We start from the raw sequence: 27,010 nt of genomic DNA, 5'->3' as shown, positions 1-27,010 counted from the left end.
AGTGGAGAAGTTATAAGACAGAGAGCTGTCTACCATCACCCTCAGTGAGCGATCAGAGAGAAAACTGGATAAACAATTACAAAAAACAGTTGACAAAACATAAGATGGAAGCTTGTTTAGAAGAACCTTATGCCAAACACAATCGAAAGCCTTTGAGATGTCAAGAGCAACTGCTTGTGTTTCACTGAACTTTTCCATTAAATTTGTCCATAAATGGGTAACATAAGCCAGAATATCATCTGTGAATCGACACTGATGGAATCCATCCTGGTGATCATTGATCAGACGGAAGGTTTCTAGGTAGTTTAAAAGTTGGCGATTAATTAATTTCTCCATTACTTTAGAAAGAGTAGAAGTAATTGCATTGGGATGATAATTGGATGGGAGGGATTTGTCACCCTTTTTAGAAACTGGCTGGATGTGAGCAAATTTCCAAACAGAAGGAAAAACATCTTTGGAATAAGAAAGTGAAAAAAGGCGGCAAAGAACAGGAGTAAGTTTAGGAGCACACGTTTTGAGAACAAGTGGAGAAATACCATCAGGACCTGGAGCTTTCTTAGCATTGAGATTCGTCAAAATCCTTCTGACATCATTTTGACGGAAGATCACAGGAGGCATTGAATGGAGCATGTTGGGAATGGTGAGAGGTGCTTTACCAAGATCATTAATACATGAGTTGGAAGAAAAATGGGATGCTAGCAGGTCAGCTTTATCCTTGGTTGAAGTGACAACAGAACCATCTGGTTTTGACAGAGGTGGGCAAAATTTGTGGCCAATAGCTTTGGCAAGAGACCAGAATGCTCGGCTACCATTAGGGCAAGAAGCAAGTTTTCTACTCTTAGCCTATTCAAACTCTAGTTTGGACTGATTTATAACTGCTTTACAATTGTTGCGAGCTTTTACATTTATTGGAAAACCAAGGTTTAGATAAAGGACGAGATTTTAAATTGGAGTGTGGAGTAAAGGATTCCATTCCTACAAGAATAATTTTACTGACACGATCTGAGCAAATGTTGACATCAGAAGTTTTGAAACAGTAATCCAACCAAGAAAAAGAGAAAAGATATCTTGCAGGTCATCCCATTTTGTATTCTTGTAATGCCAAAAGATTATGAGGTTGGGAATAGCCATGAGATAAAGGCCACTCACTTTGACCGTGTACTTGGAAGGGTTGTTTGTGAGAAACAGATCAAGCGTTTTGGCTGTATGGTTGGGATTGTCTGGTATTCTTGTAAGTAAATGAACAATCTGTGCAAGATCATTAGAAATTGCAAAAGCCTCAGCTTTTACGACCAGCTGGAGTTATGAACATTAAAATCACCAAGGAAAATTACCTCACTGTTAGGAAAGTTGGACTGGAGAAAATCAAGTTGCAAAGAGAGAAAGCCAAAGAGCTCCAAGTGATTAGTGGAGTTGGGAAAATGGTAGAGACAACAGATGAATTTAACACAATGGGGTAGAGAGATTTTAAGCCAGAGAAGATCGAAAAGAATAGTTTCCCAATTACCAATCTCTGACAGGGAATATCGGAACGGACATATGCACAAGTACCACTTTTGAGGCAAAAGGAATCATACAGGGAATAATTTGGGCAACTGAGATGAGCAGTAGTTGAATCAACCAATAACTGAGATTCTGTCACAAAAAGTACATGGGATTTGGCAGACTACAAGAGGAAATGGACATCGTTGAGATTTGAATTGAGACCACGTATATTTTTAAAATGAACTTGGAAATGTTTGGGAGGTTTAGATCTTTTCACAGATAAGCCTTACTCTGTTAGTCTGACAATTCATGGTGTATTCAATAGTACGAAAAAGTGGGTGGGACATGCTGTATGAAGTAATGAAATTTTTGGATATAACGTACACATGGTAAGAATATACCCAGATCCTTGATATAACCTGGCCTTGACATTGCCCCCCCCCCTGCATACACACTACTTGGACTCCCTCCAGTCACTATCTGGCAGATTAGAGGTAGCAAGATAGATTCCATCTGCCCCAGGTGCCTTTTTATGTTTAACTTCAGTTTAACTTCACTATCTGATCCAGAAACATCCTAGAGAATTTCCAATAGGTTCAGTCTGGTGAACTAACTAGCGGCCGGCTTGCAAACACTGTTTTAGAGCTGTACCCTCGAAATCTAAGAAAGATTGGATCTCACCATGATGTTCATCCTAACCTCAAAAGTCATCAGTCATACTGTGTGATGGAAGAGATGTCCAGAACTTAGCTCTGGAGACTAAACATGGGTTCCACCACTTCAAGCCTCCAGTAAGCAAAGTGGTGGTATTTCACCAGTTGATGGGAATCATCTACCAACTAGTACTGCCTGGTAACACAGAAGGGCAGCATTCCTCCATGTGGTGTGGGCACCACATGGAGGAATGGCGTTGGTTCACCCCTGGTTCATCACCCACTGTGTGCTTGTGCATGGAGGTTATAACCATGATTACTAACAGTCCCACCATTGTGGAGGTGCAAGCAGAGGATTTGGCTGTCACAGACCGTCCGAACTTCAATGAAATTGGGTCCACTTGACTTGAGTGTCACCCGAATATCAGTTTCATCAGCGTTTTAGACTCCCAGGTAGCAAGAACAGCTTGTCTAGCATAAATGAGAGAATGTCTGTGATAATCTCAAGGACCAGAGAGAGATCTTTATACAAAGGTATAATCATCTCTTTGTCTCTCCTAGCAAAATTCATATATATCATTGACAACACTGCATGACCTGCTCTGGCAGCCTGTCTGCACTGTCAGAGAACTTCATATCTGACTGCACAATTACCCCCATTTTTTTTTTCATTCTCCACCTCCCTGAGTGTAGTACCACAGAGTTGCTACATTTCTCTTAGGTTACTGCTACCCATATGCAGTACTTTGCATTTGTGAATGTTAAACTTCAGTTTAACATTCACAAATCCAAAGACTCCACTTTAGTCCACATAGAGCAGTGTCCATTTATTACCACTCTCTGCCGTCTGACACTAAACCATCCATTTATCCATTGCAGTAACTTGCCCTTAATGCCATACTGCTCCAATTTGTATAGCAGTCTTCTATGTGCAACAGTATCAAAAGCTTTCCTGAAATCCAAGTTTACAATATCAAAATTATTTTTTGCATCCAGTTCCTTTGTGACCCCATCTCCCGTCTATGGGGACCTCCCTTTTTTGGCTGATGCTGAATAAGCTTGCTTTCTTGCATCATATGCCTCTACTAATGCTAATGCTAATGCTAAGGATGCTCTCATAATTATGGCTAAGGGCTTGCTTACTTTCCTCTCTGCCTCCTTCAGTATAACTGGATAGATTCCATCTGCCCCAGGTGCCTTTTTATGTTTAACTTCAGTTTCTCCTTTGCTCGCTGTTATTACAAAATCATTTTGCTCCCTGTTAGGGTTTAATAAACATCTGTCCTCCCCTCCTTACAGAATTCCTCATGTGTGAGAGTAGATGCAAAATACTCATTCAGTTTGTCAGCTATCTGAGCAGGATTATCAACATTCAAACCACCAACATCAAGTGGACCAATGTGATTCATCCCCTTCCTTCTAGAGTTTACATAAATAAAGAAGTCATTGTTGTTTTTATTTTCATCTTTTGCAAAGGATTTCTCGTAATCAGCCTTCACTTGCCTTACCTCCTTTGTGACTTGATTACAGACTAGCTTATATCTTCTATAGTCTTCTGTGTCACCTGATAATTTATATGCATCCCACTCATTTTTCGTCTGTGCTATGAGCCTATTTAGTTCATCTGATATCCATTTAGGTCTAAATCTTGAACAGTATTTCTTAGTTTGTATGAAAAGCCTAGTAACTTCTAAGATTAATTCCTTGAAGGCTTCCCATTTAGATTTTGCTGTTTTTAACATCATCAATTGATCCCACTTTATAGAATTTAAAAACTGTCTAAGACCACTATAGTCAACTTTACGAAAACAAAAACCCTTCCCTTTATCCTTGATGGTTGTTGTTGTTGTGGTATTTTCTGGTGTCCTTGATGGAAGTTAATATCTTTAAGTAAATTCTACATCAGTACACTGTGATCACTGTCACCTAGTGGTTCCTTTATCGGCAAATTCTTAATGCATGAATAATTACTGCCGATAATCAGATCAAGAGTATTACTTCCTCTGGTTGCCCATCGAACATATTGCTGTAGAAAACCATCCTCCAATAAATCCACAAAAGTCTTGCTAGCGTGCAAGTGACCAACCCACAAGTTCCAGTCAATATCTGAAAAGTTAAAATCCCCCATTACAATGCATTCTGATTTCCTGGCCCACTATTTTTCTGCACAACTGTTCATTGTACTCATCACAGTCATTAGACCTATAACACACTCCTATTCTCATTTTTCCTTTCCCAGTGTTTATGTCACACCAAACAGAATCAACATTGCACTGTCCACCCATGTCAACTGGATGCACTGCCTTAGATTTTTTGTGTTTCTTAACTAACAGCATAACCCCTCCACCTTTTCTACCCTGTCTATCCTTTCTGTACACATTGTATTCCCCAAATTCCAATTCTGCACTGCTTATATCTGTGTGACACCATTTCTCTGATATCCTAACAATATCTGCCTTTGATACCTTGATCAGCACTTCAAATTCATCAAATTTATTGACTATACTACTGGCATTGGTGTATATGCAAGTATACCTGCACCTGTTCTTACTTTTAGTTACCCTAACACAGCCAATGTATTTACTTGTTCCATGATGACTTCCAGCAGTTCTTGAAATCTCCAGCAACTTGCTCTCTAGGCTGCTACTCATTATAATAGAAGCAGCGCTGTTGTTTGGTTTTTAAGAGCATTAGCAACTAAGGCCATATTGCTCTGGGGATATGCGGTGGTCATTCCCTAACCTTTCCACATCTTCCGTATTTGGTTAGAAGCAGTGCAAGAATCGCTTTTGCCTCTGCCTGCGCTACTGTTACTCTTTTAGTTTGTGAATCCCCGCCCAAGCTAGCAGTTTTCCAACCCACCTAACACTGCCTCGATAGCATCAGCAAATATTCTTGCACCCTTTCTATTTAAGTGTTTCCCATCCCTGTAGAAGCAGTCTCTACTGTTAGCAAACACAGATCACGCTGAAAAAAATTCTACCCCATGAGCCTTGCTCAATCTCTTCATTGCCTAATTGACTGTCAAGGCTCTCATTATATACTTCTTCCTATCATGTCTTAGCAGAATTGCAGACACTTTCAAATATAACCTTAACTCAACACTGTTTTTCAGCATTGACCTGTTCTTGTTTATTAAATCTGCAGATCTCTTACTCTTAAGGTCATTAGTGCCAACATGTACAATAATATCACCTTTTGTTCCCTTAAAAGTTATCTGCTCTGCAATGTCAGCAACCTTTGAACCCCCTTTGTGAATTGGGGATGCATTTGGACACCTCCCCTAAGTCAAGGAAACTGTCATAATTATGGCTAAGGATTTGCTTACTTACTTTGCTGCCTCCTTTAATATAACTGGATAGATCCCATCCACCCCAGGTGCCTTCCTTATATTTAATTTCAACAACTTCTCCTCCACTTTCCTCTCAGTTATTACAAAATCACTTAGCTCTCCCTGTTAGAGTTTGATAAACTTCTGGAATTTCCCTCCTTGTATAACTGCTCATGTTTGAATGTAGATGCAAAAATACTCATTCGTTTATCAGCTACCAGAGCATCTACAGTAAACCCCGCTATTTTCGGGGGTTACATTCCTGAGAAATGTCGCGAATACTGAGTTATGGCTCCCATAGTAATAAAGGGGTTCCGTTCCAAAGTATGAAATATATAAGAAAAACTAGTCTAAAATTTTATCTATGTATGTATTATATGTACCTTCATAATATGACTGTACATAGACAGTACATAGTGAAATGCAAGCATATGGCATCGAAATGAAAATAAGATACAATTTAATATTAAATGTAATATTTATTAGAAGTTTCAAACAAATCTTTCAAACAGCGCCTTTGCTAGCAAAAAAAACATATCCCGCCAGTGCTATCACCAGTTTCACTAAAGTGTTGATAAAGGACTTTTGCCTTTTCACGAATGATGAGTGAACTTAACGGAATTTTATTTTGAGTTTGGTCTTCTATCCACAGATTTAAAGCCTTTTCCATTTTTTTCTAATTTAACGTCATGAGTTAAAGAGCAAATTTTTGAAGCAATTAGCGCGTTTTCACAGACACCACGGCGGATTTTTTCTTCCGATTTTTTGATTGATCGTACCATTGACTCATTGATTTTATGTTTTGCCACTGAAGAGACACTTTCACCATTAGAAATTTTGTCTAATAACTCAATTTTATTTGCTAATGTCATCACCTTCTTTGATATTTTCACATTTCCCTTGTTATTCGTAGCTATATTTTTGTACGGGTAAAAAATAACTTGACCACAATAAAGGCACTCTCTTCCGTTAACACACTCTAAAAAGTCTGTTTTACACTGAAAAACGGTAGATTTACCACTTTTGTAAGCATATCAATTTATAAATTGATAAATTTATTCAATTTATAAGCATATAAACTAAAAGCAAACGACCAAACCTTCCATGACAAGCGCATAACACATACTGAACAAGGATTAGTGAGAAACATCCAAGCTCGCGATTTTGTCACCCCTCTTCCCCCCACTCACTGAACACTGTTTTGACCAGGAAAGATAATTTTTGCCACGCCCATATTTTTTTATGGCGGAAAATATTCACGGTGCTTTAAAATTCACATTTTTTTAGGTTTCATTTTATATTATTAAATCAGCGATCGCGAATACGCGAAACCGCGAATAATGGGGATTTACTGTATATTAAGTGGACCAATCTGATTAATTGCTTTCCTTCTGGAGTTTACATAAGTAAAGAACTCTTTGCTGTTTTTCTTTGCATCCTTTGCCAAAGTTATCTCTAGATTCATCTTTCAGTAACTCTCTGATCTGTGGACTGATGAATTCACCTCTGATTTTAGTGTAACTATTGCATGTAAACTAGTTTTAAATATTGAATGCTCTCTCCATTTCCATCTATAGCCGTTACCAAATTCTTTATTAGACCTGACTTTACATGAAGCACTGGTAATAATGTGTTCATTAATACAATGGAAGATATTATTGAACCACTATCAAATGCTAGATAAATTTATTGGAATGGTTAAAAGAGATTAAGAAAACCCCACAGTAGAGCACTTTAACAATAAGATAATCTTTTACAATGCAACTGAGTAACGTCATTGGCCAGGAGAATAGAAGGCCATAACTGGAACAGAAACGACTAAGACAGCAGCACCAAACATTATTTATGAAAATAAAAATATGAAATTTCTTGGAAACTGAGGGTGCTAGAAAAAAATAGACTGATACAAAATAATCAGCATTAAAAAATACACTGCCCTCCATATTTTCTGCTTAAAAAATTTTTAATTGTTCTGGGTAATCCTTTTACAATCAGTTTTCTCTCATTTTTTGTGTATTGTGATAGCCAATTTTGATTCACTGTTGGCCTGGCTCTGCTTCTACTCTGTTACAGAGAACCTTTATTTAAAATATGCTATGTGGTAGGGATAGAAATATTACTTATAATATCCCATGCTCACCTTGGTCAGTGATTGGATATATTATAGTTTGTTAATGTGTGTATTCACAGGCTTATTTGCCTGTTTCTGGGTTGAGAATCATACAGATTTACTCGTGGGGGGTTGTATAAATCTGAAACCAGCTAACTATAACTGTTAGTAAAAAAAGTCAGGCTTTTAGAAATTCCTCTGCTTTGTGAGAAGAATAAAGTCTCCAGATCTTTTCAAATTGAGCAACACAAGTAGCAAAGTTTCTACATTGGACCAAGCCCACACAGGGAAGATATAAAATAGCACTCCTTGCATATATTACCTATGAAATGAGATAAGAATGTAGAATCCTTTATATATTATTTATAATGAAACTGCACACTTTGTACCTTTTGTAAGAGATGTGGCAGTCACCTCTTTTTCACATGACTCTGTTTCTACACTGTCACGGAGGACCTCTGTATACAGTATACTGTAGAAAACACAATATTTCAAAATCTTATTGTCTTTTCAAAATATTTATTTCAAGATTTATAAAATGTTTTTGATTTGGTAAGGCTGTTGGTACTGCATTACAAATAAACAGCGGTGCCTCCATAGCCAGGTGGGCAGGAGCAGCAGTGCGTAGCACACGCTTCTTGATTAGACCGGGGTTCGAGCCCGTGACCACCAAATACGGAGAATGCAGAAAGGTCAGGGAATGACCACCGCATATCCCCGGAGCAATATGGCCTTAGTTGCTAATGATCCTAAAAACTAAATAACAAATAAACAGCACTTCTCATTAAAAGATGTGTGATTATAATTTACATGATTTTATTAGGAGTAGAACCTCTGTCTCAAAATTTCCAGGACTAATTTTTTGAAAGCAAAACTTAAACTGTATTCATTAATTGGCATTGCAAACTAGACTCATTTTCAAACTAGTTCATTTTTGCCATTTGGTAGAACAAAAATCACTCTGTTCTTAAGCATCACCTCATCCAATCAATATATGAAAACAAACAAGTGAGCAACAGGTGAGCAATAATTTTTTTTTTCAAAGTGAGTAAATGTGAAACTAATGCTCAATAATGAGTTGTGTAGAATAATAAACTCAACACAACCACTAGGAGCAGCTTTATCACATAGTGATGCTGCTATGTTATTTGTCAGTGGTACAGTCATTTTTATAATAGAATGAAGCAGTTGAAAATGACACACATGCTGAAGAAGATAATACTGATTGTATATCATTGGTGAGTACTTGTTTTGCACAGTATTTCCTTCTATGCTTTCCTTTGCACAGTAATGCATTACCAAATATAGCAGTGCCTATTCAATCATTTTTAACAGATAAACAAGTCACTGTTACATATATGCTCCATATTTATTACATCTTTATATGTTTTTCCTGAAGCTAAAATTATATTCTGTTTTTGTAGTGCACCACTGAGAACTCATTGAGGTATCTCACAAAGCTGAGAGATCAATGCTATTTTGAAAAGACTGTTTTCCTTTCCTTAAACTTTAGTATGAAAATGGACATAACCTGCAATTTATATCAATTTCATATTTACCTAGTCAGCTTTTGTGAGCCTCACTTAATTGAATTTTACTTTCAAGCACTATTTGATTTCTCCCATTTTGTGATTTAAATCATCACATTATTGTCAGATGCTACACTGATAGGGTGTTTTTCCCCCACCCACCAAAAAGATGATAATCATTAATGTAACCTTCATGGGATGGATAGACATCAAAATGTAACTAAATCATCTCATGCTTCTCTGATGAATGCTATTTATCTGTAACACAACACTAAAGCAGCTCACTATAATAGCTTCATAAAACAAAATCAGAGATTATCACCATATTAATATTAGTATCAATAAAAGTGAATTGCTGCAAGGAAGACAGGCTTAGTTAGGATTGGCTTTAAAAAAAAAAAAAGAAAGAGAAAAATGTCATATGGTTTTATCTAGATATATTTCTTATACATCTTTCTTGTAAAAATATTTTTTTGTCTGTATTGTAAACATTTGTATTAAAAATTTGGACAAAAGTTCTGCTATTTATACTCATATTAGCTTCTTATTTACAAGTATGAAGCATATTTATTGTTATTGTTATTATGCTAGTATTTAATTCCTTCAAGGTTGTACTATTTCTAGTTTTCCCTCTCGTGACCTTACCAGAGCCCTTTTTGTGCCACTACAATAATGTTCTTATATTTGGGGACAACATTGTTGGCCCAAATATTTATTCAATGTTTGGATCAAATAAATTACTAAAAAAATTTTTTTTATCTGTGCAATTCAGGTTTTCCATGAATCCTAAATGCACCTGTATGATTTCCAAAAAAAAATTTTTAAAAATTGATTTTACAGATAATAATAAAAATGCCTTAATTTCCATAAGAACCCTTATTAAAACTTGTAATTATCTCATAAAGCTTAATTTTTTAAACTTTGTATGATTTTTGCATAGTGTAAACCAATTGTTTTTATTCCATCTGGTCTGTTGCTGCCCTTGGGATTGCCTCCTTTTTGTGTAATAAATGATTTAATAATAATGATCTCAACTCATATTAAATTTATAAATATTCTTCTTCAGTAACTGTGTATTTGCATTCATTGACTGTGTATTTAATTTTTTGAATAATGAATTGCATTGTAATTGTTTGGTTATTACAGGACGAAAATGAAAATTTGGAAAATGAAACTCAAGAAAAATTGGAAGCAGTGGACACCAAAGATGTTTTGATCCATGATAAAGAAGAAACAGACATAAGTCAAAATAAAGAATGTAAAATATTAAAGCTCAGTACCACAGAAACTCAAACACTTGGCACATTCTCAGATGTTTATCAGAAGCCAAAATCGGTATCTGTTGGTTCTCTAACTGAGTATCCTCTTCAGAGAAGTATAGTGAAAGAAATGTCTTGCCAGACAGATCAAAAAACATCTATTGATGTCAAATCTATTGCTACAGATCCCATGATTAGTACCCAGTCATTAGATTCTCTTCTTTCGGTTGCCTATACTTCCCCTTACTTTTTCCCTGGCCACAGCTACAGTACTCAGTCCATATTTGATAAACGTCGGGTTATGCGGCACTCAATGCCACGGGCATTTTCACTACATGGAGAAGGTCTTACTTCAGGCAGAGGTTTTTATGCTTTAAGAGAACCAAGTTTGCATAATTGGAGTCGTTCACGTTTGAGCCCTGAACCAGCCCATTATAAACCTCATGGCTTTGGAAGGTTTGGTAGCCTATCAGCTGGTGATTATTCAGATGTTACCTGGGGATCAGCAGAAAGATTAAACAGAGGACAGGCCAAGAAAAAAAGGGAGGTAAGCTATTGATATATATATATTCACTATTAAAGATATTTCAACCTACTCATTTTGTTATTAGCATCTCAGTATATGGCTTAACCCTTCATCAGCCACATGACATGACAGGTGTCCCCAGAAAATATCTGTTGTGCATATTAATTGTAAATTAGTGATTAAAAATGTGAATTTTTTTCAAACTTCCTAACTATAGTCAAACTTTTATTTAAGATGTTTTGGAAATGAAAATTTACTATTTACTTGGAATTAAAAATGCAAAGAACCTGTTCTATGCAATTATTTACTGATTTTGCCTTTCACTTAAATGTGCTAATTTTGCTTTCAGCATTTTGTGAACATGTTGTTCGCAAGTAGTTTGAAATTTGCTTGCTTGTTTAGCTGACGTGTGGTGGCAGCATCTGCTACAGAAAGTAGTTCCTCTTTGTTTTATGTTTAATTGTTTTACAAAATGTGTTTTTTGTCTTGATTATTATTATTATATTATTATTATTATTATTTATGTAAAATAGTTTCTTGCTTCGATTATTATTATCACTGTGTATCTGTTCCTTCATTTGTTTGAAAAAACACATTAATATGTGCACAAATGTAAGTTTTAAATTTGTGACTTTTAAAAGTTCTCTGAAACTGATGGAGTAACTGTTAGTTTCATGTTTATATTTTATGACTGTAACTTTATATTTTCATTTTCAGCAGTATTAATTTATATATATATTTTTTAAATAGCGTGTAAAAAACACAGAATTTTTAAATAATTACATTTTTTATTCAAAAATTACATACAACAGGTACTGAAATTCATTAAGAAAAGAAGAAATTTTGGTGCACCATAGAAAAAATTTTAAAAAACCAAAAACATTTTCCAGAAACCCAAGTTGGGCACCTGTCAGATTTTGCACATCGGTGTTTGTTACAAAAACTGTGGCATGACTGCTGCCAGCTTAAATAGTATGTATGACCTACAAGATATGTCATATATACCACATGTTTAGAAAGTATCCAAATTTTGCTCATTGTTCTAGGTTGAGGCTACAAGTCATAATATGTTTAGAAAAATCTTATCCATACTACCATGCAGTAAGCTGTTTACTAACAGAGCATTCTGTTATTATCAGCTGATTACAAGGTGTTGTTGGGGATTTGTGTGTTAAACTAGTGGGGGGCACCTCCATAGCCAGGTGGGCAGGAGCAGCAGTGTGTAGCACACACTTCTTGATTAGACTGGGGTTTGAGCCCGCGACCACCAAATACGGAGGATGTGAAAAGGTCAGGGAATGACCACCGTATATTCCCGGAGCAATATGGCCTTAGTTGCTAATGCTCCTAAAAACCAAAATAACTAGTGGCAGAAAAATGAATAGAAAAAATGAATGAATTAAACTAGTGGCAGAGAAGAAAAATGCATAGGGTGATTATAAATACTCAGGGGACATAGAAAATTACCCTGCATCACTCCAGGTTTAATTTTAAACCATTTTCCAATACTTCCTTGAACCTTTATTGCACATTTTCCATTTATTAAAACTCTTTAATCCTCTATAATCTTTAATATTTTTAATCTCTTACAAAATGATAAGGGGATTTATCATATGCTTAGCTGCCAACTCTCTGGGTTTATGATAGGGAATCCATCATTTTGACTTGATTTGACCCCTTCTCTGTCTCACCAAAGTAATATAGTTGGTATCATTTAGTTTCTCCGTCATTTTGCAAAAACATAGTTTTTCCCCATCCTTTCTTTTTATAAAAAATAGTAAAACTATTTAAAATTTTAATTAAAACTAAATTTTTAAAAAATTATGTGAATTTGTTCTTAATTTTGCTAATGAATATAGCTGCAAAAAATATCTGAGAATAGTTTTCCATAATTATTCAGTTAGCCACTAAAAAAAAACAAACTTTATTCTGCAAGTTTTTCATTTCCAATGCAATTACATACACTGTGCTACCACTTTATTAGGTACACCCCTACTGTGCACACAAATGGTTTGTCCCACAAAGTTGCAAGTCACATGACCACAGTTATGGATATAAATGCAGCAGAACAACCTTTCTAGTATCAATTAAGCATAATTGTAGCAAGAATGGGGAAAAGGAGTGGTCTAATGGACTTCGATCGTGGCATGGTAGTAGGTGCAAGGCATGCTGGACAAAACATCTCTGAAACAGCAGTTCTAAACTTTTCATGCATCACAGTTTCAATAGTGTATCGAGAATGGTAAAACCAACAGAAAACATCCTCTCAATGGCACTCCTGTGGAAGAAAATCGCTTGTTGATGAGAGAGGTCAGAGGAGGATGGCTAGAATTGTGCAAGCAAACAGACGGGTCACAATGTCGAACATCACGTCAGAATACAACCTTGGTGTGCAGAACAAAATATCGCAATGGACCACTAGTCGCACTTTGTCATGAATGGGCTACAACAGCCGACAGCCACATTGTGTTATTTGTTATTAATGAAGAACAAGAGAGCATGCCTCCTGTGGGCACAGCAACACCAGCACTGAAATATCAAGGATTGGAAAACAGTTGCTTGGTCTGACGAGTTGAAGTTCCTGGTGCATAATGTTGATGGAAAGCTGAGAATTTGTCAAAAATGGCTTTAAAACACTGCCCCCACCACCTTGCACAGTAGTCTGTGCAAGGTGGTGGGGGCAGTGTTATGGTGTGGGGAATGTTTTCTTGGCACACGTTGGGTCTATTGATACCCATAGATTCACATCTGAATGCCACATCGTACCTAAACATCGTTGCTGACCAAGTGCATCTGTTTGTGTTGACAGTTTATCCTCAGTCAGATGGTTACTTCCAGCAGGATAATGTGCTAGTGCACAAAGTCCAAATCACTACGGAATGGTTCCAGGAACATGACAATGACTTTTCTTTGCTGCAGTAGCCCGCTCAGTCTACGTATCTGAATCCTATTGAATATCTTTAGGATGAGCTGGAAAGGGCTGTTTGCTGCAGGCCTACACCTCCGCTGAATATCAAGGAACTGTGTGACATACTCATGTCTTCATGGTACTCCATTCCTGCACAACTTTCAGGATCTTTTTCAATCCATGCCTAGTTGAATTCAGGCTGTTTTGAAGGCTAAAGGAGGCTCAACACGCTACTAGGTAGATTTACCTAATAAAGTGGCAGCACAGTGTATATTATGGCCCAGGGATGATGGCCCCCTCTCAATTTTGAAAACAATAAAAATTAATAAAGAACTTGCAAGTTTATTAAAAACCAATATCTTTAAGATTTATTCCAAGTACTGTAATGGCAATGATGCAAAAAAGCAAGCTTACACAGCATCAGCCAAAAAAAAAAAAACACAACCGCACACAACAACAGCAACACTTTCTACATCACTTGTCCATCCGTTTAACAGTTTGTCCAGTTCTTCCTTGAATTTATTCAGAATACCCACTTCAATAACACCAGATGGAAGCTTGTTCCAACAGTCAACTACCCACTGGCTGAAGAGTTAGTTAGTTAGTTATTTGGAGCATTGGCAACTAAGGCCATATTGCTGCGGGATATGCGGTGGTCATTCCCTGACCTTTCCACATCCTCCGTATTTGGTGGGCTAATCAAGAAGCGGGTGCTACGCACTGCTGCTCCTTCCCATCTGGCTACGGAGGCGCCTTTGGCTGAAGACAACCTGCCAAACATTTATCTTGCAGCATCCTTCCTAAATTTGAATTTATGATCCCTCATGTGTATAGTTTGAGCAAGAGGAAGAATTCTATCAGCACTGAGTTTACTCAGTCCACTCAAGGCCATTAATACCTCAATCAGATCTATCAGGGCCCTCAAGGCCATTAATACCTCAATCAGATCTCCTATCAGGTGCCTAGTCTCCAGGTGCTGCATCTTTCAGGAGTGAAATAGTTCCTGATAACAGCACCCTTTTTCTCAGCTCACCAATCTTGTTGCTTTTCTCTGCACCCATTCCAACAGAACCATGTCCTTCCTAAAATGAGGCTTCCAGGCCTGTATGCAGTACTCAAGATGTGGCCTAACCATTACCTTATACAACAGGGTAACCACCTCCTTATCCCTACTGATAAAAACCCCATGAGCTGCCCTAGGATCCTGTCTGCACTACTCAGAGAACTGCATATCTGACTGCACAATTATCCCTCTCCCCACCAGTTCTCTTTCATTCATACCCCAGATTAACATACCACACATTTGGTATGTTAATCTGGGATTACTGCTGCCCATAGGTGCAATTTGGACATAGTAGTCCTTGTGCCAAAAAAAACCTATTACAAACAACAACTGCTGCCCATAACTACCTTGCATTTGTCAAAGCTTCAGTTGCTATTTCTCAGCCCATCTGCCTAATTTGTCTAAGTCTTGTTGCAGTAACATATCCTGATTACTGTCATTAACCACCCTGTCAACCTTTTACATCATCTGTAAATTTATGAAATGTAATATGTCTTCATCAGTATCATTAATAAACACAAAAAACAACAATGGACCCAGCAATGAACCCTGTGAAACTCCACTAAAAATATAAAACCATGAAGAGCAGTGCCCATTGCGAACAATTCTCTGTGTTCTCCCACTCAACCATCCCTTTATCCATAGCAGTAACTTACCCTTAATACTACACTGCTATACTTTATATAGCAGCCTTTTGTGTGCAACAGTATCAAAAACTTTTCTGATATCTAAGTATACAATGTCAAAATTATTTTTTGCATCCAGTTTGTTTTTGTCAGTTTGTCATAGAATCCAATCTGACTTGTCAGACAAGGTCACCACCCTTTAGGAAATTCATGCTGTGACTGCAGTATAAATGCATTCCTGGTGTAGGATCACTGATTCTACACCAGGAATTCAGCTGGTTCCATTATTTTCCTTGAAACAGAAATCAAGCTAACAGGTCTGTAATTACTCATGTCACCCTTTGATCCCCACTTTGTGAATAGCAGATACATTCATACATCTCCAGTTAAATAGGACCATCCAATCTGAATCCAAATATGCTCTTATAATTATGGCTGAAGGTTTGGATAGATCCCATACCCCCTCCCTGGTGTCTTTTGTGTTTACCTTCAGCAGCAATTTTTCTTCTTTCATTTTTACCTAGTACCACAAAATCATTCAGCTCCTTGTTTGAATATTTGATAAACTTCTGGCACCCCCATCCCTAAAAAATGTCTCCTGTGAGAATGTAGATGCAAAATACCTATTTAGTCTATTAGCAACCTGAACGGGATCATCAGCAATAAAAAAAATTCACATCTAGTAGACCAATGTGATTCATTCCCTTCCTTCTAGTGTTTAAATAAGTAAAGAAAGCTATGCTAATTTTCTTTGCATTCTTTGCTAATTCTTTGCTTTGCAATTTACCTTAACTTGCCAGTAAATCCACAAATCTGCAGTCAAATCAAAGGAAATCTCCTTTGTGACTTGACTGCAGACTACAGTATTTATATCTACTGTAGGATTCTGTATCACCTGATAATTTATACGCATCCCATGCATTTTTCTTTTCTGTCAAGAGTCTTATTAGTACACATGAAATTGATTTAAGTCTAAGCCTTGAACAGTATCTCTTGGTTTGTTTAAAAAGCCTAGTAGCTTCTATGATCACTTGCCTAAATGCTTCCCATTTAGAATTTGCTATCGGTAATGACAACAGTTTATGACCCACACAGAATTTAAAAACAACATTAGACCACTGTAGTGACACTTACAAAAGCAAAACTCTTCCCTTTGCCCTTGACAGTAGTTATGTCTTTTAAATAAAACTCATATCAATGCACCATGATCACTGCTACCCAGTCAGTAGGTACATTATCTGCATATTCTTAAAGCATGAAGAGTCATTGCTGATAATCATATCAAGAGTGTATTGCTTTTCCTTGTTACTTTTCTAACATGCTGGTGTAAGAAACAGTCATCCAATAAATTCACAAATTTCTTGCTATTGTTTGTGACAAGCCCTCAAGTTGCAGTTAATATCTAAAAAGTTAAAATCTCCCATTATAAGATATTCTGATTTACTGGCCCATTCTATATGTTTGTATGGTTACTTATTATACTCATCACAGTCATTAGGCTTTTAAGACACTCCTACCCCCCCTTTTCCCCCCAGGACTTACATCATACCAGACTGAGTTAACATTGAACTTGCCACCCATGTTAGCTGGATGCACAGCCTTAGATTTGATGTGCTTTTTAACTAAGAGCATAACTCATCCCCTTCTCTTCTGTCTGTCCTTTCTTTCTCGTTGGGTATGCAGATTATGTCTGAAACTATACAGTGTTGTAAATAGATGGTGGGGATACCAGAAAAGCTGGCTGGGACTGCCTGATTTAATTAACAAAAAAAAAAAAAAAAAAACTTCTTTCTTCCTTGAAGTATGCTCTCATTATTAAGTATCTGGGTATAATGTTGGACAAGAGATCGAGCGTTCTGTCCCATGTCAAGTATTTAAGAGAAAAATAATTATATGATCTAAAATTAGTTAAAGTTGAATGGGGTGTGAATGGGACATCTCATAACCTACTGTACAAGTGTATTTTTGTGCCTATTATAACTTATGCTGGAGATTCATGGGGCTATAAACCTGAGCATAGTTTAATCGAGAAACAACCAATCTCTGCTTAGAGACTTGCCCTTCTGGAAGGGATCTGAGCTTGTTGGACTGTTTTAAATGATACATTACAGGTTCTAGCAGGTAAAGAGCTGGCTGACTTGATTGTGATAAGGAAGTACCTGGAATATTCCACTCAGAAAAATTTTCCTCTAGAGATTCTGAGAATAATAGCATGTCCAGGTGAAGCGAAAATATACAGAAAGCAGGATATGAAGAAAGGAAGAGAATCCAGGGAGAAATTTATCAAGTGTGGTAATGTAGGTGAAACAAGTCAAATAAGGGTAGGATCACATGTGACTATCTGCCTGCGATAGTAGCTAGAAGATATATGGCTTGGCTGGATCTAGGTGTATATGCTACTATGCTTATTACAGGACATGTACTTAAGGCAAGGCTCTTTGAATTAGGAATAGAGAAATCTAGATTGTGTTCTTATGGTGAGGTAGAAGATTCAGATGCATTGTGTGCTGTATGAGGACTTTAGAATTCAAATGCTTGAATTAATAGTTGAGTAATTTGAGCCATGTGTAGTTTACTCACCAGTAGAAAATTATACTGTCTTTAAAGATTTTGTACATAAAGTATTTGTTAGAAGAGTGGAAACTGAAGTTTTATGTAAATTTGTATATATAGGTAACAGTAAATTACCCATATATACAAATTTACATATAATTGTAAAAAAACATTTATACACACAGACCTCCTAGAAGCTGGATTACAGGAGTGCACCACTACTCCAGCATTTAGGAGATCTGTGTGTTATAAATGTTTTTCTTTTTTATATGTAGTGTGAGGGTAAAAAGTTTTAAATGTGTGTTATATTTGTTAGATTGTAATCAAGACCCTAACGTGAATGAGCCTATGGTTCACGGAACAAGTATAAACAGAGGTTAAATAATATGGAAATGTCCTTTCTGTACCCATTGTACTCCCCATAATGAAATTCTGCATCCCTTGTGCATCCCTCCCCCACCTGAAGTCCTTGAAATCCCTGGCACCTTACTTTTTAGGACATTGCATATTCTAATAGAATTGGTGCAAGAATCATTTACACTGATAGATTAACTTCTGTTAATCTATTAGTACTTGTTTCCCTCCAACCTACCTTACACTCCTTCAATAACATCAGAATATATTCTTGCACTCCCTTTATTTAACTGTATCCCATCTCTGTAAAAATAGGCTTCTGTTAACAAGCACAGACCATGATGAGAAGACTTCTACCCCACAGCCATGTACAGTCTCTCCAGGATGAATTGATTAACAAGGCTCTCATGTACTCTCTCTCTTATCATATCTGGACAGAATTGCAGACACTTTCAATTTCAGTCCTAACTCATGCCATTTTTTTTTTTTTAACATTCCCCTGTACTTATTAATTAACTTCTCAGATATCCTACTCTTAATATCATAGTCCTATCCTATCATACTCATAATATTGTTGTACCAACGTGTATAACAATATCACCTCTTGTGCCCTTAAAAGATGATTGCTGCTCTACAAAATAGTAATAGGAACAGTACTGGCCATATAGTGCAAGGAAGCCACACTTTTGCTGCACTGGCAAAAAAATAAAAAACCCCAACCAAGTAGATAAGAAAACATAAAATTATGTACTTCCCTTCTCACATAATGAAGTATCCAGTTGAGCTTTGAATCTATTCAAACTGTCAGTCTCAACTACCTGCAAGGGCAACTTGTTCCAGCTATAAATGATTTACTGGCTAAAAGAAAACTTCCTACAATCTAATCTAAATCTCAGGCCCTATAATTTGAATTTATGACTCCTAGTTCTGGAATTGTCTAGAACCAGTACTGCCCTTAGACCTGGGCAAGTGGGGCTCCTGCCCTGGGTTTCACTCTTTAGAGAACCCTGCATATCACAAACACACAAAAAATAAATTTATTAAGTAAGAGATAAAAAAAAAATGAAATGTTCAGAATCAAATCACATAAAATAATTGTTAAATTTTGTACATACACAACATACACAACCAAGTGAATATCACCTTATCTTGTTTGGAACACAGGAATGAAAAGTAGGATATCTGAATGAACCTAATTCTGCCAGCCATGCAATCATGTGGGTCGCGATGGCTGTTCAGCCAGTGGGCCATCCTGTGTGATAAGAACACATGGGTGCCTCTGTCACTCAGCACTGGCACAGTGCAACCTTAACCCTAAACATCTGCTTTCATGACTAACACCGTTCAGACCCACTTAAGTCTTGACTTGACTTCATCAAGTCAAAACCTGTAAAAAGTACAGGTTTTGACTTAAGTGAAGAACTGAAACACAACTCTTAATTTCAGGCATTGATTTAAAAGATTGTCAAGGGCAAGCCTATGATAATGGAGCTGACATGGTTGGTAAAGAAAAAGATGTACAAGCCAGAATTTTGGCCAAAAATCCAGAAGCATTCTTTTTGCCATGTACGGTGCATAGTTTCAATTTGTTACTAGTTGATATGGCCTCAACTGTGTTGGTAGCAATGACATTCTTCGCAATTTAAAGATTATATATGATATTTTCTGGATCTGCCCAAATGGAACATCCTGATGAAACACATATCAAATTTGACCTTACAACCACTCTCGGACACACAATGGGAATGCCGACAATTAAATCTAATTGCTATTAAAGCAATTAGATTTAATTTAGACAAGATATGAGACGTACTAGAAGAGTTAAGTGAAACAACAGAAGATTGTCAAATAAAGCGGGAATTGTGGTCTTTGGCAGAAAATGAAATTAATTTTGAATTTGTGCTTTCCACAGTTATTTAGCATGAACTGTTGCTTGCTATTAATAATGTTAGAAAAGCTTACAAAAGACCCAAACAGATCTGTTTGGCTATTTCACTTTTAAAAGGATTTTAAAAATTTGAAAAAAATTTAGAGAAAATGATTTTGTTAAATCGAAAGAAAGTGCATGTGAAATATGCAACAAAAGTGACATTCCAATACAATATAAGGAAATGAAAACGTTTGTATGACTATGGAGAAGATTCACGTACAAATAATGCGTGAAAATAATAATACCAGAAAATAGTCTACAGAGACTATTTTCTGGCCATTATAGATCATGGTATAGTCTCGATTGAAGAGATTTTGAACAAATTGAGCAACATTTTGCTATTTTCGGTTTTCTTTTTATAATATCCCATCATTGTAAAATTTGAAAGAAGAAATACTGTGGATCTATATTGCTTTAAGAGATGGTGAAAATCATGAAAAGTGATAGCGATTTATATAATGAAATGAAAATATTTTGTAATGTTTTCTGTGAAACTGATAATATATCATATGTGATATCATTACAATGTTTGAACATAATATGTAAAATTCATGGTTCTTTTCCAAATCTAAGTATTGCTTTAAGAATGTTATTGACAATTCCAGCATCTACTGTCTCAGCAGAGCGAAATTTCTCCAAATTGAAATTAATAAGAAACCATTTAAGTACTACAACTTATTCTATTGACAGTAATAAAAATTTGTTATTACTGTCAATAGAACACAAATTATGTGAAAATCTTAATTATAACAACATAATTAGTGATTTTGCTGAAATGAAGGCAAGAAAATAAATTTAATGGAATAAATATATAATAATTTATGAATTATGTACGTCTTTATTTTATTACTCATCCAAACATTGCCAGCCCATCAATAGAACACCCAGACATAGGCAATAATAATTAATTCAGTCATCTTTAATATTTTGCTGACTTTCAGTCATATAAAAACCATAGATTTTTTGATTTTGTCATTATAAAGGTATATTTGTCAAGGAGAGAACATATTTTGTTTAACGGTTTGTTAGCTTGATTTATAACTTTTAAATATTTAGACATATGGTATGTGAGCCTCCATTTGTATTCTTGCCCCGGGCTCCACAAATGTTAGGAGCTGGCCCGTTTAGAAAAGTGAGAATTCCACCTTCATTCGTTTTACTAATTCCTCTTAGAGCCTTATAAACTTCAATCAGGTCACCTCTGAGGTGCCTGGTTGCCAAGCTCTGTAGCCCACATAATTGGAGTCATTCCTCATGTGGTTGTCCTTCTGCCGATCTCACCATTCGAGTTGCCCATCTTTGGATGTTTACAAGAAGCTCAATGTCTTTTTTCAGATGAGATCTCCATACTTGAACAGAGTATTCCAAATGCGGTCTTATAATTGTCTTATATAGTGGGATTATGATCTCCCTATCTCTACAGGATAGTGTTTGACAAATCATCGATAGCACACCATGAGCTTTCCTGGCTGCCTGTTTACACTGTTCAGAAAACTTCATATCTGCCCATATTGTAACTACCAGATCCCTTTCCTCCTCCACTATTTTTAATTCAACCCCACCAAGTGGGCCCAGGTGCCAAATGATTTGTTGCTTAGTTGGTCAAAACTTTATCATTGCAACTTGTTTGGTCTTCTGATAGTGCGGCTGGTTGTTTAGATCCCTGAACAACAAATTGTTTGAAGAGGCTCTTCCTCCTAGTGGTCTGGGCTGGGCAGCTGGGGTGATTGTTCCCTCAGCTGGCAGATAGAGCTTGTTTTGGATTGGTTCTTTTTGTAATTTCGTGTAATCAAAATTTTGATTTTGTGAGTGTTCTAGAAAGTCCTAGAGCATCATGCCAAGAACTAGGAAAAAGATTCTGGCTCCTCCAGTGGAAGAATCAGAAGAATCTTCGGAGGAAAGTTCGGAGTCGTCAATTGAGGTTACAGGAGAGGTCTCGAGTAGACCACCTGCAAGGAAAAGAATTCCAGATGGGAAGAGTTCAAGACAGAAGACACCTTTGGATTCACAGGAGAGTTCCTCGGAATTTGTACGGTGTATGTTAGAACCTACCACCTTGGAGAATTTAGATCATTATAGAAGTAAATTAAGGTCTTTTGTATCAACTTTAAAAAAGCCAAGTATACACGATCTAGATATTGTAATGGGATACTGGGACAAGATGGCTGAGCTGGTGCAGTCCTTAACTGTTCGAAATGTGTTCCTTGAGACTAAGTTGAACACCTTGACGGAGCAGAAAGAACAAGATGCGGCTGTTCAAAGATCATATGCAGAGGCTGTCAGTTCTAGTGAGGTAAAGTCCAAGAATAAAATGATTATAGTGAAGGCAAAGGCGGACAACTATAGTACTAGTGACCAAGTTAAGAGTGAGTTGATGGGACGAGTTGCCCCTGTCTTAACTGACGTCAAGATAGTATCAGTTCGACCTATAAGAAATAAAAGGGTAATGATCGAAACTGCTTCTGAAGTCGATGCTAAGAAAATTGAAGAGTGTACGGAGGTACAAAAGCTTGGGATGGAGGTCCCTTCGTCGATTACCAAGATTAGTAATTTTCGATGTTGATTCAGACGTAGATCGAGAGTCCCTAATAAAGGAATTGTGGGAAAGAAATTTGGTTGACGGATTTGTCAATAAAGACCAAGTTCTCTCCGAAATAAAAATACTTGCTAAAAATAAGGCAAGGAATTCTCCTGGGTATAATGTTGTGGTGGAGGTTTCCCCACGTGTAAGGAGATACCTTTTAAAATATTCAAGAGTGTTTTTGAATTGGAGCTCACACCGTGTTCGGGAGTTGTGGACACCGACACAATGTTACAAATGTATGGCGTATGGCCATGTGGCCCGGTACTGTGATGCGGGCGAGTTCTGCAGTCACTGTGCCGGGAGTGGTCATACCTTTAAGTCTTGTACGCAAAGAGCGGATGCTCCAAAATGTGTAAATTGCTGGAGGAGGAAGGTGCCTTCTGCACATGGTGCTAATGATCGAACTTGTCCAGAATATTTAAAGGCGGTAGATACTTTAAAGAGAAGAACTGAACAAGATTAGTTGGTATCATGTCGGGGTACCCCTTTTCCAGTAATTGTAGGAAGACTTCTCCCGGTTGGTGGCTGGGAGTCGTCGGTCACAGTAATGTCAGTGTTGGTGTTCATGGGGACTGGACCGGTGTGAGTAATGTATGATCAATTGTTAAAATGAAATTGAAAGATTAATTGTTATAATGAAATTGTAAGATCAATTGTTATTATTATTTAGTCTGACAGATACCAGACTGTGTTTCACTAGATAGGGCAACCTACCTCCTCGTGGTGGGGACGGAAACTCGTGGTGGGGGCGGAGATGCCGACTCCACCACGAGGCTAAAGGTTGTGCTATCTTTGATTTTTGTCATTAGTCAAGTTAGACTTTTGTAATTGTTTGATGTTTTTGTTAATTTGATTGACCAAGGTTGTTAACAAATAAAACAGTTATGATTGTAAGTGGCAGATGAGCTACGGCTCAGGTGGCCAATTGATTTAGCTTGATTAATGTAATAAAAACCCCACCAAGTGTATAATTTATTCATGGGTTGCTATTCCCCAAGTGTAAGACCTTGCATTTAGCAGCATTAAAACATAGTTGCCACTTCTCTGACCATCTTTGAAGTCTATTTAAGTCATCCTGAAGGAGGGCTGCTTGCCACTGATCATTAACGACTCTGCCAATCTTTACGTCACCTGCAAATTTTGACATCACACCTTCTATCCCTTCATCAATGTCATTTATGAAAATGAGAAACAACAGTGGTCCAAGAACCAATCCTTGAGGGACCCCCACTCCTGATGTTACACCAATCTGAAGAATATCCATTAATCACAACTCTCTGCTTTCTGCCCTGCAGCCACCCAGCAATCCATCTTAGAATCTTGCAAGTTAATCCCAACCTGTTCAAGCTTATACAGTAACCTCTCATGAGGGGCCGTGTCAAATGCTTTGCTAAAATCCAAATAATATGTGTCGAAAGTATTTCCTAAATCCAGCTCATGAGTAACTGTTACAAAATAGCCCACTAAGTTAGTTAAGCATGATTTACCCTTTACAAAGCCATGTTATGTGTCTTTCAGAATGCCATATCTATTTAAATATTCCTGGATTGTGATCTTAATCATTGCCTCTAAGATTTTTCCTACCACTGAAATAAGACTAACTGGTCTGTAGTTACAGACTTCAATCTTAGAACTGCTTTTATGTATTGGCGATACACTGGCACTTCTCCAATCCAAATGAATTTCCTCTGAGTCCAAAGATGCCTTCATAATTAACTTCAATGGTTCAATACATCGCACTCTCCCTCAGAACTATAAGGCATCAACTCCAGGAGCCTTACTTGCCTTTATGCTCAAAGGTTTTTCTAATAAACAGTCATTTGTAATTATGACATCACTAATTTCATATGACTCAGCCTCACTCACACAGCCTCTTCTCGGCATGAAGGGTCTTTTGTCAGTAAAAGCCAATGCAAAGTACCCATTCAATTCATCCACAACATCAGCTGGGTTGTCAAAGACTTTTACACACCCAGTGCACAGGGGTTCAATCTGATTCACTTTTTTCTTCCTTTCATTTATATACATGAAAAATTTCTTGTTTCTATTCTTTGTCTCTTAGCCAATGCTTTCTCATACACAGCCTTGGCCTCCCTGACCTTATTTGTGGTACTATTACAGATCGACTTGTACCTGTTATAGGCTTTAGTACTTTTCATTGCTCTGTGACTGTCCCATGCTATCTTTTTTTTGCACTATTTGACCCACTAGCTCCACAGTCATCCATTTTGACATCCTCTTCCATCTGCAATATTTTCTTAAAGGTATATATGTGTTCATGACTTCTGTGATTTTTGCTTTAAAAGTATTCCATAATTCAAAGGTATTTGTCATCCCTTGTCAATCCACCCAGTTCACAGGTGCCATATAGCACCTTAAACTAGGCGCCTCCGTAGCCAGGTGGGAAGGAGCAGCAGTGCGTAGCACACGCTTCTTGATTAGACCGGGGTTCGAGCCCGTCACCACCAAATACGGAGGATGCGGAAAGGTCAGGGAATGACCACCGCATATCCCGGAGCAATATGGCCTTAGTTGCTAATGCTCCTAAAAAAAAAAAAAACAACCGCACCTTAAACTGTAAAAGTCCCCTCTTCTGAAGTTAAAACTCTTATCTAGAAAGTTGGACAGATGGTCTGAGAGATGGCAACTGAAGTTTAACATAGACAAATGCAAAGTACTGCTGTGGGTAGCAGTAACCCCAGAATAATGTACCACCTGTGTGGTACTACACTCAGAGTAGTGGAGAATGAAAAAGACCTGAACGTAATTGTTCATACCATACCTGGGGGTATGGATGTTCATAGCGAGTGTGGGTATTCTCAACCTTGTGTTGAGAATGTCCATGGGAGAAAGGTTCCATTGGTGAAGAGACCATTGCCAAGTTATGATCTGAGGTGGCTAGAATACCGCTCACCTCGACCACTTACTTAGAAGGGTTGTTTGTGAGAAAAAGATCAAGAGCATTGGATGTGTGGTTAGGATTGCCTTGTATTCAGCTAGGTAAATGAACAATCTGTTGAGGTCATTAGTAATTGCAAAAGCTTCAGCCTCTTCACCTTAGCATTAGTTGAGGCATATGATACAAGAAAGCAAACTTATACAGCATCAGCCAAAAAAAAAAAAAAAAAAATCCTTCCCGTTTCATCCATCCGGTCACTCCAAATGTTTGTCTAGTTCAGCCTTAAATTTATTTAAGCTATCAACTTCCACAACAACAGATGGAAGTCTCTTCCAGCAATTAACTACCTGTTGGCTAAAGGCAAACTTCCGCACATCTATTCTGCAACTATCTTTCCTCAATTTGAACCTGTGTCCCCTCAGGTTCTTAGTCTGAACAAGCGGAAGTATCCTGTCAACATTGAGCCTGCTCAAACCATTCAAGGCCTTATATCCCTCAATCAGATGAACTCACAGGTGCCTCGTCTCCAGATGCTGCAACTTGCAGATCTTAAGTCTTTCTTCATAAGTGCATCCCTTTGTTCCTCTCACCAATCTTGTTGCCCTTCTCTGTACTCGTTCTAGCAACTCTACATCCTTCCTAAAATGAGGCCTCCAGACCTGTATACAGTACTCAAGGTGTGGCCTGACCATTGCCTTATACAAAGGGATAATCACTGCTAGAAAAATTCCTATATATAATTGACAAAACTCCATGACCTGCTCTGGCAGCTCGTCTGCACTGCTCAGAGAACTTAATATCTGACTGCACAATTACCCCCAGGTCTTTTTCATTCTCCACCTCCCTGGGTATAATACCACAGAGTTTCTCTTGGGTTACTGCTACCCATATGCAATACTTTGCATTTGTCAATGTTCAACTTCAGTTGCCACTTCTCAGCCCATCTGCCTAACGTTTCTAGATCCTGTTGCAGTAGCATACCAACCTTTGTGTCATCTGCAAACTTGGACATTACTCCTGATATATCTTCATTGATATCATTGATAAATACACAAAACAATGGGCCCACCACTGAACCCTGCGGGACTCCACTAATAACATTAGTCCACGTAGAGCAGTGTCCATTTATTACCACTCTCTGCTGTCTCCCACTCAACCATCCCTTTATCCATTGCAGTAACTTGGCGCCTCCGTAGTCAG

General features: G+C 37.4%; 1 protein-coding gene across 1 annotated transcript in view; it reads left to right on the top strand.

Moving 5' to 3' along the window:
- The window catches only part of LOC150089906 (uncharacterized), a 550,032-nt gene that overhangs the window by 272,235 nt on the left and 250,787 nt on the right, over positions 1-27,010 (top strand). Inside the window, exon 10 of the mRNA XM_090389700.1 lies at positions 10,255-10,914. Within this exon, the coding sequence (XP_090245826.1) occupies positions 10,255-10,914 (660 nt within the window). The remainder of the gene's footprint in view (positions 1-10,254; positions 10,915-27,010) is intronic.

Source organism: Mastigoproctus giganteus, chromosome 2 (assembly GCF_048544385.1).
Source record: "Mastigoproctus giganteus isolate SK-2022 chromosome 2, ASM4854438v1, whole genome shotgun sequence".
NCBI lineage: Eukaryota > Metazoa > Arthropoda > Arachnida > Uropygi > Thelyphonidae > Mastigoproctus > Mastigoproctus giganteus.
This window is presented reverse-complemented; position numbering and strand designations above follow the sequence as displayed.